The sequence below is a fragment of the Rhinolophus sinicus genome, linkage group LG10 (assembly GCF_036562045.2).
Source record: "Rhinolophus sinicus isolate RSC01 linkage group LG10, ASM3656204v1, whole genome shotgun sequence".
NCBI lineage: Eukaryota > Metazoa > Chordata > Mammalia > Chiroptera > Rhinolophidae > Rhinolophus > Rhinolophus sinicus.
The window spans coordinates 92839199-92854466 of NC_133759.1; the positions used below are offsets into that span (position 1 = coordinate 92839199).

Below are 15268 nucleotides of genomic sequence, written 5' to 3' on the forward strand. Positions count from 1 at the left end.
CAGAGAAACTTACTAGTAGATTATTGGTTTATTATAAAAGGATGTAACTCAGGAACAGCCACAAGGAAGAGATGCACAGGGCAAGGTATGGGGAAAGGGCATGGAGCTTCCATGCTCTTTCCAGGTGTGCCACTCTCCCAGCGCCTCCATATGTCCACCAACTTGGAATCCCATTCTTTCAGGTTTATGTGGAGTCCTCATTACATGGTATATGATTGATGAAATCATTAGCCATTGGTGACTGAGTCTCACTCCAGGCCCTCTCCTCTGTAATCACTTGGTTGGTTCCCTGGGCAATCAGCCCCCATTCCTAGGTGGAGCCCAAAAGATGCCTCATTAACATAACAAAAAACACCTTTATTGCTGTTCATCACTTAGAAAATTCCAAGGGTTTTGGGAGCTCCATGCCAGGAACAGTGAAGGAAGACCAAATATACATTTCTTACTATAAATCACAATATTACTATATATATATATATATATATAACAATATCCCTACAATCACAATATCACTATACATAAATTATATATATATATATATATATATATATATATATATATATACACATTTTAAACCAAAATGGAAGAAAAAAAGAACACACTCAATATGTATTACTACACTGCTACTTATTAAAATTAATAAAAAGTAGTATGCCCTATTTATTCCTGATTTGTGTTACAACTCTCTTTCTGTACACTTCACGATCTCTTTGTGTGCCGTTATGCAGTCATGGTCTTATGGAGGCTCACAACTTCTCAATTACCTGTGCTTATTATTTCCTTCTAAGCTCAGATTGGGCAGTGGGACACCGTTTAAGATGACTCCTTTGCTTTTCACCATGCCTGCTTTCTAGTGGTCACATGGTCATCCAGCCCATCCTGATGTTTTTCCTATCCCGTGATATAAGAAACTGCCCTTTAAGGAGGAGTGTGAAGAGTTCTGCCTCCTTTCAGTGAATGAAAGCACCAAACTCTAGGCTTTGTGAGTTCACAGGAGTAACGCTGGTGAGCAAAAGCACTGTACCTTGGGCCATGTTGGTGACAGGGCTTAAACGGACGTTTGTTTATAACTTTCTAAATTCACATTGAGTTTTTGCAATTTAACACAAGTTCTTCCATTTTATTTTTATATAGTGTGAGATTTCAAAGACCACCAAAACTTCTTTACAGTGAAAATAATATCAGATATTCAGTCTGCCATCTTGAGCTAGAAAGCCCTCTGTGGTTTTGAATGTGCATTGCGATCATTATGAACAGAAAATCTTGTGTCTTTTTATGTCATTTAAACTTGAAAGATTGTAAAATTTTTATTACAATTCCACATAAACACAATTTTAATATCTACATAAAATTCAATCGTAGAGTAAATGTTTCTCTCTCATTGGACATTTAGCTGCTATTTATTTATTTATTTTTTGCCGTGATAAATACCACACTGATAAATTTTTTTGTGTGGGTAAAAGTCTTTTGTTCTAAGTATTGTTTCCTAAGGGAGGAATTACCGGGTCAAAGGGTATGACCATTTCAAGAACTCTTCATAGGAAATCGAGGATGGTAATAATAACACCTAGTTCACAGGGGAGCTGTGAGGATGAAATGCATCAATGTGTAAAGCACTTGGGATAGTTCCTGGCACAGAGTAAGCACCTAGTCAATGCTGGCTATATTTAGTGTTGCTTCCCACACTGGTCCTACCCATTTACAGTCCCGTGAGCAGTGTTGGAGGGAGCCAGGCAGGCAGCTTCTGAGCACAGAAGCTTTCCACGAAGTCTGGGATTCGACTGTGAACAAATTTCGCCCCAGCTGGCCAGTGAAGACAGCTGCTGTTGTGTGGGCTGCTCATCAAGAGGGGCGGACATCTCCTGTTGGCAACTGCTGGAGGCTGGCCTGCTCTCTGTTTCTTATAATGATGGGTGGTGATAGACGTCAGCCCAGGGGCCACAGGCAGGGCTCAGTGCCGCACACTGAGGGACTTCGTTCCGTGAATTTTCTCGAGGCAGCTAAAATTGTGAGAGGCTGTGTGCTCTAGTAAACAGCTCTCCACTTCCACCTCAAAGATTCCTCCTAAACATCCTGGGAAGAGGAGGAAGAGTGTATCTTAGCTCTCCAGGCCCTCTGCTAAGTTAAGGCATGTAGGAAGTTAAAAACAATCAACCAGACCAGTGCCTGCTCTCAATGACTTTAGGATCCTATCGATGTCATGGTACAGAGAGGATGGTCATAGGCTGTTTTGGCTCCACCCAGATCTTGTTTACCGCCCCCCAGTAGCTGTAGTAAGTGTTGTGGCTGATGGAACCTTCTCTGGAGCCTTGCTTTTGGCTGGGTCCATCCCATGAGGTTACATTCCCCATCCTGCACTCCTGCCAGGAGCAGCCAGGGACTGGCTGATACGGCCTCAGGGGTAAAACCCTCTGTGGTATGATTTATGCTTCAGAGCACCCTGCATCCCACCCCTCACACATACTCCTCCACCCACTCAACCCACGGCGATACTTTCCTGGATACCACATTCCTGCTTAGCAACTTCCTTCCCTCACATCTGCCTCCCCCACCCCCACCCGGCATGCCCTGGATAAATGAGGTGCGCCTGGATCTCTTTGTTGTTAGAGGACCTGGCCTAAGACTAGGAGACAAGATTGGTTAGTCAGGTAGACTGTCCCTCCTGGTTAAACACTATATAAGGGGGAGGAAGTGTGTGTGTTGGCAGGGGGGTGTTACTTACTGGAGGTGCTAACCTTTGAGCTGGGTGAATATGTATAGGTACACACTATATGTATGTATAACATAATGAGTATATTTATTAAGAATAAACAAGATAATTTCATACAATGGTGAGTGTTAGGGGAAAATCATAGTGTGCTGTTTAGGGAGATGTGAGGCGATGATGTAGAATAGTTATTTTAACCTCTTGCTTCTCTGCTTAGCATGACCTACACTGCACTCTGGTACTCCGGCTGGTATCCTGGTACCAGTTCTACAGTTGCAGGTGCCATTCATATAACAAATAGGTACTGAGCATTTACCGTGTGCCACGCATTGCATTGTGCATTTGGATAAAAAAAGGCATGAAGTTGGCTTACCTGTCTGTGAATTGACTCCTGGGTACGATGGAGGTAATACTATCTAGCTGTCTCAGAGAGGACTGATCATCCAACACTTCTCTTCCCCTCTTGTCTTCCCTGAAGCTCTTTCTTGCTGCACAAAGAGGAAACTGATTTAATGACTTTAAGTATTTGCTCTCCTATTCTTAGGGAGGAAAAAGCCCCTAGTGTGAGGATTTCTGTAAAGACTTAACAATTATATTATGGCATAAAAGAGTCATCATGTTTCATCAAAGTCCTCCTGCCTCTGTTCCCTACACATTAGAAGAGGGAATTGAAAACTTCACAACTTCATGCTGTTTTCCCTCCCAGCACTGGAAAGCCCACGGAAAAGCTATGAGAAATGTTTCAAAACAAGTTGCACAGTGTTTGATGGATCATAAATCCAGAGCTCCAAGATGTATAAAGCACACAATTCAATAGAATTTGTTTTTTCAAAAGCAGCTGCAAGAAACAAACAAACAGACAACAGTGGTCTGACACATAGCTGAAAATTTCCTCCATATCACAGAGGAGGAAATCAATAAACCCTTCCAGGAATTGAAGGTCTTTTCTCCCAGAGGATACAAAGGGATAGTGGTAGTGAGCTCAAGATGGCGGCTATAAGATATATTTGCTCTAAAATTATTTTAAGAAAAAAATGTAATTGGTACATTAAATCGATATGACTCATAGAGCACAATCGTAAAGCAACTTTATTCTTCCCACTCTCCTACCTCTCACCCTTTTTTGCTCCAGGGTACACAGCATATGTGCACAAACACACACACAGTCTCAGTAGATCTTCCCAGGGCCCTGGGGTGCGATCAGGCAGGCCCTGTAGCTTATCTTCATGCTCTTAGATTATAAAAAATTCACTTGACCTTTCAGTTCTCTAAGAGGTCTCAGTTCAGCAATGAATATGTTTTGTCCAATGGAATAGGAAGGCCTTGGACCACAAAGTTAACTTTTGTTCCCCACCCCATCTCTGGCCTGGGCTGGCACTTCCAGGAGAAAAGGTGAAGGTGGGCGCCTGGTCTATTTCTCCATGTTTTTAGTTATCCTCTCACTTCCTACTTGATCCTTAGCTAGGCATTCAGGAGGAGGTGGGGGGAGGGTAGTAAAGGGCAAGAAAGTATTCAGGAGACTGGCATTGATTTCTTCTTCTTCTGCCCTTGACACATGTTTGAAGCTGACTTTCACTTGGGCTTAGTGAATAATCACAGCTGGTTCTGTTTTTGGGGAGCCAACAGTGGGTTTTTTGGAGGTCCCCTATACTGGGATAGATACGTTGTCTGCGTGTCCTGCAAAGCAGGTGGTACTTTTTCATCTGCTGGCCTTTTTGTATCTCCTCCATTATTCCCAGGGAATACATGGTTGACCCTGTGCCCTAATATCTTCTTACCCCTTCTGATAGTATGCAGGGCTCAACTTGACCTTGGTTATCTGGAGACCAGGTACCTAGATTGATAGCAGGAGGCTGTTCGAGTAGAGGTATATAGGATTCCGGTAATAAAGTCCTGGCCAGGGTCGACTTTACAGTGTGTCCATTTGGCCAACAAACCCACCTGCTGGTCAGTTCTTCTCTCTTGGAAGGCACCATTTGGATTAACATACTTAGTAATTGTCACAATGCCTCCATTGGTTCCTTAGCCTGTGGGATAAGGGCTATCACTGTGGGAAAGGCCAAGTGGAAGCCCCAAAACTGCATCCCCACTCCCACCCCCAACCGAAAACAGAGTGAATCAAAGGTAATATTGCGTTCTAGGATAGTAGGGGGGATGGAGGACGTTAGTGACATTTTTAAGCTTCTAAATGATGCTAGAGTGGGGACCCTCATAAAATCTCATTAGTTCACCAGTCTAACTCTTGAAGAGACCCGGTATGCCCTGGAGGTTTAAAAGATTTTCACGAAATCAACCACTTAGAAGCCCTGATTGTGGCTGCTGTTCCAGATGTGGTATCTCTCCTAGAGTGGGTTAACATGACCTCAGAATGTGGTCACTGATGTGGCAAATACATTCTTTTCCTATTCCAATTTGAAAAGCGAATCAGAAACAGTGTATGTTCATAGACAGTGGTCAGCAAAATATAGTTAACTGTTTTGCCTGAGAGCTATGTAAAAACTGTCCTGCCTTCTGAAAGGATTTGGACCATCTGGACATCAGGCAGAACGTCACATTAATTTACTGCATTGTTTTTCTTATGCTAATCAAGCCCAAGAAGCAAGAACTGACTAGCGTGCTAGCGGCTTTGGCAAGATCCATTGTCTCCACTGAATGGGTGATAAACCCTATAAAGTTTCAGGGACCTGCACATCAGTTAAATATTTATGGGTCCCGTGGTAAGGGCCACCCAGGCCATCGTCTCCAAAGTAAAAGACAAATTATTGTATTTTGCACTTTCCACTACTACAAAGAAAACCGAATGTCTGGTAGGCCTCTTTGGATTCTGGAAGCTTCCTACCCTGAAGCTGGGAATATTGCTCCAGCCCATTACCAAATGATGCAAAAGGTTGGCTGCTCTGAGTGGGCCGCAGAGCAGGAAAGGGCTCTCTAGTAGGGCCAGGCTAGAGTGCAAGCCACCTGCTATTTGGATTGTACCACATGGAAGACGTTGGGTGTTCGAGGTATCAGTGGTGGGAGAAGACGCCATGTCGAACTTCTGTCAAGCCTCAGTGGGAGAAGTACAGCACAGGCTCCTTGGGGTTTTGGCACAAGAATGATCCACCCTTACACACCTTTTGAAAAGCAACGCATGCCACATTACTAGGCCCTGGTAGAGATGGAGCACCAGGATATCCTTTGTCTGCCCATCATTAGCTGTCATACTCGCCAAGTGATAAGGTTGAGAGTGCCCAGAAATGCACCATAAGGTGGAAGGGTGTATCTGGGATTGAGCACAAGTAGGACTAGAGGGTACAGGAAGGTTCGGAGCAGGTAGCCCCAGAATCTGTGTCACCCACCACTGTTGCACTCGGGCCCCTCCCCGCTTATAACTCTGGCTGCATGAGGCACCCTTTCTGACTAAGTGATAGAGGAGGGAAAAATCCACACTCGGTTTATGGGTGGGTTGACATGGTATGTTGAGGGCAAGCTGAAAATGATGACGGCTGCATTACGGTCTCGAGACTGAGATTGAAGGACAGTGACAGAATAACCTTCTCAATGGACAGAGCACCGGGCAATGATCCTGATCGCTCCTTTGGTGTGGAAGTAGAAGTGGAAGGAGGTGAAAGTTTGTATGGACTTATGGGCGGTAACACCCGGCCTGATCCCCAACAGAAGGGCGTATATTTTTCTTGCTGTCTGTCTTTATCCCTCCCTTATCTCTTTCTTGCTCCTTTAGACTTTTCTTCAGTGTAGTACTTGGAGCATGTAAGTACTCATTATCCATTCAATCATCTATTCATCCTTACTTTGTTCCTCCATCGTTTTAGGTGCTGCGAGGCATTCTAACGTGAGACATAAACCATGTGTTCCTCTTTGTGTCTCCTCCTCACTCCCTCACCTTTACCTCGTGCTTCCTGTATACCTGGCACTGTACCAAGCGCTTCACATGAGCACGAGCTCCTTGAATCCTCAGAAAATCCCCACGAAGAATTGGCGGTGCTATGAGATGAAAGTGACACAGATGCTTAAGTCACTTGTCTAAGGGCTTACAGCCAGTGAGCGAGCGGATGCATCGCTTTGACAGAAGAGTTAATGCCGTTATCCCATGAGGTTTAACACCTGAAATGAGATCTGCTATTAACACCATGAACACAAACAAGTTTTATTTTATGACTTGCATTCTTTTTATTTATTTGAATGAAGATGTGAGTCAATTGCTTTAAATTGCCTTCAAATTCTTTGTTGTGCTGAAAGCTTATCATGCAATGGTATCCTCCATTGATCATGCCTTATATCCACCCTGCGAGATGGGTCCAGATGAGTCCTCTCTGAGTACTACAACCTCACACTTTCTAGTTTGTTTTAAGAAAGTCTTTTTTTGGTTTTTCCTTTTTCTTGTAAATTCTCCTTCCGGTGAGTTCCTGGAAAGGTAGCAACGTAGCAGCTGCGTAGCTGTGTGATTGACACATGGAGAGGTTGAATTGTTTGCCCAAAGTAATTCTGCAGGCTAGTGATGATGCCAGCGTAGGACCTGTAATTCTGGCCCTGTGCCCTTAGCTGTAACCCCGGGATCAAAGAGTCACCTTTGACTCAGAGGGCGCCTGTCAGCAGCTTCCATGTGGCAAGTGCGTTGCGTATTGGTGGAATTTAAGACATTATATGATCTGCAGATTCTCTGTTTCCGTGGCCTTTGGTAACTGCCTCTTCATGGTGGTAACTTGGCATTGTTTGCTTAGTTTCATATTCTTACTTGTATTCTGTTTATTTCAATGTTGTCATCATCGGTAATCATACAGTATTGGACACCTTCAAAAGAATAACACTGATAGGAATATAGGAACAAAAGTTCTATTTTATTTGGTAAAAGTGCCTTAAATAAATCCCATGGTGGCCTCTCTGTGGCACAAATCTCAGAGTGGATATTGATCGTCGAAGCTGCCAGCAGTTATGAGAATTTACTTAAAATAAAATGACTTTGCATAAGTAGTTGACCACAAACATTATCTAATAAATTGGCACATGTGAAGGGATGACTTTATAAGCTGGGAAATGTGTCTAGTCTCAGCAGTTTAGATGATGAATTAACAAGTGCATGCCTATTCAGAAGTAGACTGACAACCATAGAAAAGCATACTAGTTCTCTGAAGATGTACGTCACAGAGCCTAGGTCATTTGCTTTCTTCCTTTTTAAAATTCTCGGTTCCTTATAGGGGCAGGATTAGAGTGAGGTGAGTGAAGTATTTGCCTCAGAAACAAAATGTAAGGAGATGCCCAAACTGTAGGAATCAAGATAAAGAATTGAATGAAACATTTAGAAAAAGAGAATCAAAATTAGGGCCCCAAATCATTGATGAACCAAATATCTACATTTTAAATAAAGTCAGGATTTGAGCCTGACCTGCACGAGTCATCTCAGTTGCCTCCCCCGATCCCGGCCTGCCTCCTTATCTGAATACTTAGCTGTATTCCCCCTAGACTATAAGGTCCACGTGGAAGAAACCATCCTTGTCCCCTTCACCATGGTGTCTGCATGGCGTGGCAAGCTGGATATGCTCAGTATGTCTTTCTTCTATGAATGAATGACAAAGTGTTGTTTACTGGAAGGAGAACTGGGCTGTGAGGCCAGACACAGGTAGGCCATGCCACGTATTCACTGTGTGGCCTGGATGAAGCCAGTTCTCTAGAGGCCTCATCTTTGAAAAGGAGGGTTTGAACAATATGTGGCTTGTGCTTCTTTCCAGCCTCCAGATTCTGAGATGCTTCACTGGTATCCGGGTAGGCTATCATCAGGAGGATTCGTCTATACAATCATCTAGCAAAATTTATCACATACCATCCAAGTGCCTAACAGGGGGCCAAATGCTGGAGGAAGGAAGATCAGAAGCAAGGGTCCCTGCCCTTGGTGAGGTCACAGAGCTGTGGGAAGACAGACATGCGGCAGGCATGGGCACATGGAGAGACGTGCCCTAGTAGAGTGCAGAAAGGACCTTATGGACGAATGCCTAAGTCTCCCTGGGGCGGCCCATGTTTGCACGGAAAACGTGAGACGAGAAGAAAGATGAGGAGGAGTTTACCAGCTAGGGAAGAAGGAGTGGAGACTTTTCATCTTAGGGAAAAGCATGTGTGTGCCTGGCTGTGTTTTTTTTTTTTCCTTTTCCCAGAGACTAGCATATGGAAGGCAATGCCTGCTAAGAATAGAAAGGGAAAGGGCCTTTTAAAATTAAACTCAGGAGTGAAGGAGGAGACTGTGATTCTTTGGTAAGGAGAGCAGTTATATTACCAGGTGTCAATCTTTGTGGTGCAAAGTTTTGATTGTCTTCAAAATAATGCATCCTGAGGGCAGATTCCGTCTCACCTTGAAGGTCTGTGTGCCCTCTCTTTGTTTGCCCTCACCATCTAAAACTTCTTCCCATCCCAGTAGAGAGAGTGATGGCCCATCTTGGCTGGCGGCGGGACATAAGCAGAAGCAGGGCTTGGATAAGGTAGAGACGCAAAGTGTCACGAGAGTGTAGCGTGCATGATTAGAGATGTATATGCTAGAATAAAGGAACTTACTCAGAATGAACAGGAATATTACCATTGTTGGGGGGTGGGGAGAAACAGGTTATGAGAAGTGATCCGATTGGCTCAAAGAGCCAGAAAGTATAGGCTGGGCTAATCATATAAATGCTTAGGTTGGATGGAGGAGAATTATAAACAGATTTCGTTGTATTGGAAGAGTTCCCTTGGTGGTAGTTAAATTTATGATATATAAGTCGCTTTATTTACTGTTCTAATACTACATCAGCAGATGACCCTTGTAGTAGCACACTAGGGTGAGATGCCAAAAGTATAAATATGAGGCCGAGGGGGACTTGAATGCTGTCAGAGTGGCTTGTTAATGACTAGATCCAGGTTGGCCCCTGTGTAGTGATTAACTAGTTTACAAATCCACATCTTGGTCAAGAAAACTGAGGCCCAGACCAAAAAGAAACCCCCTTCCATGTCTCCTGAATTGACACCTCCATTTCTGGGCAGCTTCTCTCCGCAGAGAGCTGAGACTGAGGTGAAAAAATAAGGTCTTCATGCATGTAGGGTCTTCACTGTCTGGCAGTTATTTGGGAACACCCTCCTTTTCTTTCTGAGAGCATTTGAGGTTGATGAGCTCTGGGGACTGTGACCTGACCCTGCACAGGCCAAAGAGGAAGACGACAGAAGCATATGTTCACTCCGTCTTCCCTTTTTGGTTTCACAAAGGAAATAGCCTTTGCTAAAGGTCGGGTGGTGTTTGGGGATGGCCTGACAGTATTCTTCTTCCCACCGGGAGACCAGGCTCTAGCTGGGCAACTCAGGGACCATTGTTTAGAAATTCCCCTGACCTCCAGGTATTATCTCTTTCCTTTTGTCCTGCCTTGAGGAAGGAGAATTTTTCAGCAATGATGATGCAGCTGGCTCTGTGCTGGGTAAATACATCCTATCAAAGAATAGCATTTGTATCCAGCTGCAAGTTGTATTGGCTCATATACAAAGCCACATTAAATGCTATACACCTCTTCCTGATGTTCTGACCTGAAAATTATAATATACTAAATCCAGGAGGGTAAAGAGGCTTTATTTTATGGGCTAACTGTAATCAATTGCTGTTTGGAGTGCTGTATTGAGAAGTGTACCAAGGTTGCTTCCATGCTTAGTGGGAAGGAGTTCTGTGATCAATTAGGCATGTCTGATGGGAGTGGGAAAGGGGAATATAGGCGTCTGTGCCAGGAAATTGTATCCCCTTTTTCTTGTTTTCTAAACTTTATCTCCCATTGGTAACCACAGAAGCTCTTTTCACGTCCTTTAAACCTGGCCTCCAAATGTCATGTGTTGCCTGCCTATACGATGAGGTATACTCTTGGGTCACAGAGATTGTCTTCCTCTATTGGGAATTCTATAATCTATACCACTTATTAATGGTTTTTTTTTTAAAAGTATAATTTCCATTTTATTTTTTCCCCAAGAATGTTTCTTCAGTCCTTAAGGACTTAGCTCCTTACATGGGCTTTGGTGGAGGTCGTGGGGCAGCACCTACAGATCTAAATCAAGGTGGGGCTGTTCGGCCCTTCCGGGCTTCATGGGAACGATTCCTGACTACCTTGCTGTGAATGGCACAGCTCACACAGTAATGTAGTTTCACATACAGCTTGGGAAGCACATAGGCGTCGAAGACACTCGCTTCAGAAATGTCCCTAATGGCTGCGGCCTCTACTATGTTTCGAATGACGAACTTCTTAATGGCCTTGTCCTTGGGCATGCATCGGGCGCAGTTGGTGCAACGAATAGGCTGAACATGGCCGCGGCCCTTTTTGGCACGACCATTGTTCCTTCTTTTCTTGGTCATCTTGGAAGCAAGGACCCGAGAGAGGCTATTAATGTTTTTCATGCTTAGTTCTTATGGCAGCAATAAAACAATTAGTCATCTTAAAACCATACCATTTTTACTTAGCAATTTGGAAAACATTTTGAAAATTATATTAGTCTGTATTTGTGATGAAAAAGGATAAAATGAGCACTGCAATATACCACTGGTGGGAATTCAGCTTGGTAAATCCTTTTGGAGGGCAACTTGAAAATACTAGGCTGCCAAAAAAATGTATACAAGTGGACACTTTGGTCAGCGTTGCTCAAGCAGTAGTTCGCCGTAATCAGAAGTGTCTGGTGTCTAGATGCTGATGGTAACAACTTTGAGCACCTCTTGTAATTGCAGAAGTCAAACATGACTTGTATTCATCTTTTGTTTTTGGTATATATTGAGTATAACCATTTTAATACAGTTTTCCTTTCTTAAAATGTGTATATTTTTTTGACACTCTCTGTATTTATGAGTCTTTAGAATGTGAAAATATCCTTAGACCTTGGAATGATTTTTTTCTTGACATTTAACCTCAGGCAGTAATTATAAATTAACAAAGATTTACGCTCATGTATACATGTTACAGTGTTATCTATAATAGAAGTAGTAAATAAATGTAGTCAGCAATAGGTTAAAGAATTATGGCATAATAACAAAAACAGTAACTTCTTTTTATTGATCATCTATGTGTCAGATACTTTACATATTTTTATCTTATTCTCATGTCAGATGAGGAAACTGAGGCTGGGAAATGCTAAAGGATTTCCAATCGTAGTAATATGTGTGCAGTAGTTAATCTGAAAACCTTTTGTTACAAAATACCTAGAATTGATGGAGAAAATGTAACCATGCTTAAGCAATATATTTAAATGCATAGTTGCAGTTGTCAAGAATGTAAGGGAAATATCCCTAGGGCTAGAAATGGAGAGGCTAGTGACACAGACAATGGCAGAATGGCAGAGAATGCCATTGACTGCCCTGGGGCGGGGATGGAGGTGGAGATTTCTGATGTCTGTAGCAATTGGTCTTAGATTTGAATATCTATGTGTGGTAGAAGAAGAGTTATACCCTAGGTGGAGAGTAGGAACTCACACTTTGAAAAAAGCTGGATTCTACCGAATGGGTAGACAGGAGAAATATCCATATATTGTCAAAGGGAGTCAACACATAGTTTGTCTCACCCTAAGTGTTACCTGAAAAATAAGTTTGTAATGAGATACCATAATCATGGGTCTGCTCAATTTGTAATGGGAATTTGAAGTAAACTACCTGAATGATCTAGCAATTCATAAGCCTTAACGTCTTCCTGAGCTGGTAATACTTTGGAGACACCTGGCAGAAAAAAATTGCAAGACTTCCTTGAAGAGGCATAACTAAAATCTAGGTTATACACTATTTCCATAGAAACACTCACAAAATATTATGTAAAATTATGTGTATATTTAAATATACTACAAACTAAAAAAAATATATATGAGGAGAAAGAAAATCCATCATGAATAAGAAAGAGCAGAAACATAGTGGGAGATTCAGATCTTGAAGTACTTTAAATAATAGGTTTATGAAATGGAGACTACAAAGTAAGCATGGCAACACTAAAAACACAATCCATCCTGTGGGTTGCTTCAACATGTTTTAAAATTCCATTTTGGTTTTTTATATGATTTTTTGGTATTTTCTCTTTGTATAAGTTTTTTTGGTGGTTTCTCTAGGTATGACATTACATGTACATAACATCACAGCCTACTGGCAGTTTTAAGTGATATATAGAAACCATCACCTGTTTATAATATAATTGTCTTAACTATTTCCTGTACGTACATTTAGAACCACATCAGGTAGTGTTACAACTTTTGCTTCAATTGGCAAACATAATGTAGAAAACCCAAGAGAAAATTGTATTTATCCATATTTTTGCTTACTGTATTCTTTCTTTCTTCTTGATGTCCCAAGTGTCTTTCTTTTGTTTCCTATCTGTTTAGAGAACTTCCTTTAGATTTTTTTTTTCTTTTTTTTGGTAGGGTAGATCTCACTGGCAGCAAATTCTCTTAGCTCTTCTTCATCTGAGAATGTCTTGATTTCCCTTTCATTCCTGAAGAATATTTTCACTGGATATAGGATTCTGGATTGACAGTTCTTTTCTTTCAGCATTTAAAAACATGTTACTCCCTTCTGGCCTCTGTGGTTTTTGATAGCTGCTGTTATTTGAATTTTTTTCTCTTAGTAAAGTGTTATCTCTCTGTCAGTGCTTTGAAGACTTTTTCATCTTGAGTTTTCAGAAGTTTGACGGTGATGTGTCTTGGTGTGATTTTCTGGAGTTTATTTCACTTGGGATTTGTTTAGATTATTGAATTTGTAAGTCTGTGTCTTTTTTTTTTTTTGCCAAATTTGGAGATTTCAGTCATATTTCTTGGAATACTTTTTCAGCCCTATTTTCTTTCTCCTCTCCTTCTTTGATTCCTATTCCAGTGATTCCTTCCCCTATTCCCCTCTATTGTGCTGTTGAGAGTCCATATACTGAGATTTTTCAGTTTCAGTTGTTGTACTTTCAGTTCTAAAATTTCCATGTGATTCTTCTTTATATCTTCTATTTATTTGCTGAGACTTTATGTCTTTGTTGAAAATTTCTATTTCTTTTTGTTTGTTTCAAGCTTGTAATGGCTCCTGAAGCATTTTTATGATGTCTACTTTAAAATCTTTGTCAGATAATTCTGACATCTCTGTCATCTTGGTGTTGGCATATAATTATTGTCTTTAAAAAAAAATCCATTTTGAGCTCTTTCTGGTTCTTGCTATAATATGCGGTTTTTGATAGAAACTTGGACATTTTGGGCATTAAGTTATGAGATTCTGAATCCTATTTAAACCTTCTGTTTTAGCTGTCTTTTTCCCGATACTGCTCTGGCAGAGGAATTTATATCTTAATAATGCACTGCCTTGTCAGGTGGAGGGAGGAGTTTAGGTTCCCCACTTGACATTTATAAGGTGGGGTGTTTCTCATTGTTGCTGGGCGGGGCTGTGATTTCTGGCTTCCTATTAGATCTCTACTGATCCCTCCTTGCTGGGGGGAGAGGTAGGAGTACCTTGTTACTGCCCCTTACGTGGCCTCTGCTGACACCATAAGAGACTATCTTGTTACCACAGTAGTGGGGTAAAGGCCCTGACTCTCCGTCAGGACCGTACCCTAGCAGGAGTGGGGGAATCGTGTTATTACTGCATGCGGGTGGGAGTCTAGGCTCCTCAGTGACACAATGAGGCAGTTGTTATTATCCATCGGGGGTCAGAGTTCCACCTTCCTCCTCAGTCTCCTCTGACACCACCCCACTGAGGGAGTTCGACTGGGGATCCTCAATGCATCCTGGCAAGGGTAGAGTCTAGGCTACTTGCTCACATGGGTAGAGGTGGGGCCATAGTTCTTTCTGTGGTATTTTGCTGCAGTAGAGTGGTTATTGTCTAAAAGTTTTCTGTCTTGCTAGGCTGAACCTTTCCAGGTATTTGGCTAGAAACAGCAGGCTTTTAAATCTGTGCCTACGGGCGTTTTCCAGTTGCTTCTTTGAGTCTGGGTTATATGAGGCAAACAAACAATCTGGAGAACTCACCACCATGTCATTCCTTGGGTCCTGAGATTCCTAGCTGGTCTGGCTTCTCTCCACCTTTTAGAATCTTTACATGGTTTTCCATATAAAGTCCTGGGTTTTCAGTTGTACTTAATGAAAGGAATAGAGATATATTTGCTTACTCCATTCTCTTAGGAGCCTGTTCAGAGTTCAGCATGGAATGAAAACAAGAAGGAAACCCCTCAATATAGAGTAAGACCTCACCTTGGTTAAAAAATTTTATGCAAATGCGCATGCACATCTAGTAGCATGAACACAGCCATAGAAAGGGAAGCACATCAAAATGTTCCTTCTTTTTCTTTGGATAGTGGGTTAGCTTATGAATTCCTCAAAGTAGCCAATTATTATTTTCTTATAATTGGAGATTAATATATAAAAATAGCTTCCCATTTATTTAAAAAATTGTTTACATAACTTCTAAATCTGGGCATTCTATTACCTATTCTGTCCACCTTGCAGATTTGTATTTATGTAAATATGTTCTACATATTATACACTTTAAAAGTATAAATCTCTAGAAAAATACCAAGGGTTGTTTTTGTACAAAATGAATAAACACCAGAGGTATAGGGTTATTATTAAGGGCTT

The 15268-nt window shown here is 41.8% G+C and overlaps 1 protein-coding gene across 1 annotated transcript; it reads right to left on the reverse strand.

The window, feature by feature from the left end:
• Positions 1-10726: 10726 nt before the first annotated feature.
• LOC109457458 (small ribosomal subunit protein eS26) lies at positions 10727-11071 on the reverse strand. Its single transcript, XM_019750381.2, has one exon. It carries the CDS (start codon positions 11049-11051, stop codon positions 10752-10754), a length of 300 nt encoding a protein of 99 aa, XP_019605940.2. The 5' UTR covers positions 11052-11071; the 3' UTR covers positions 10727-10751.
• Between the last annotated feature and the right edge of the window lie 4197 nt (positions 11072-15268).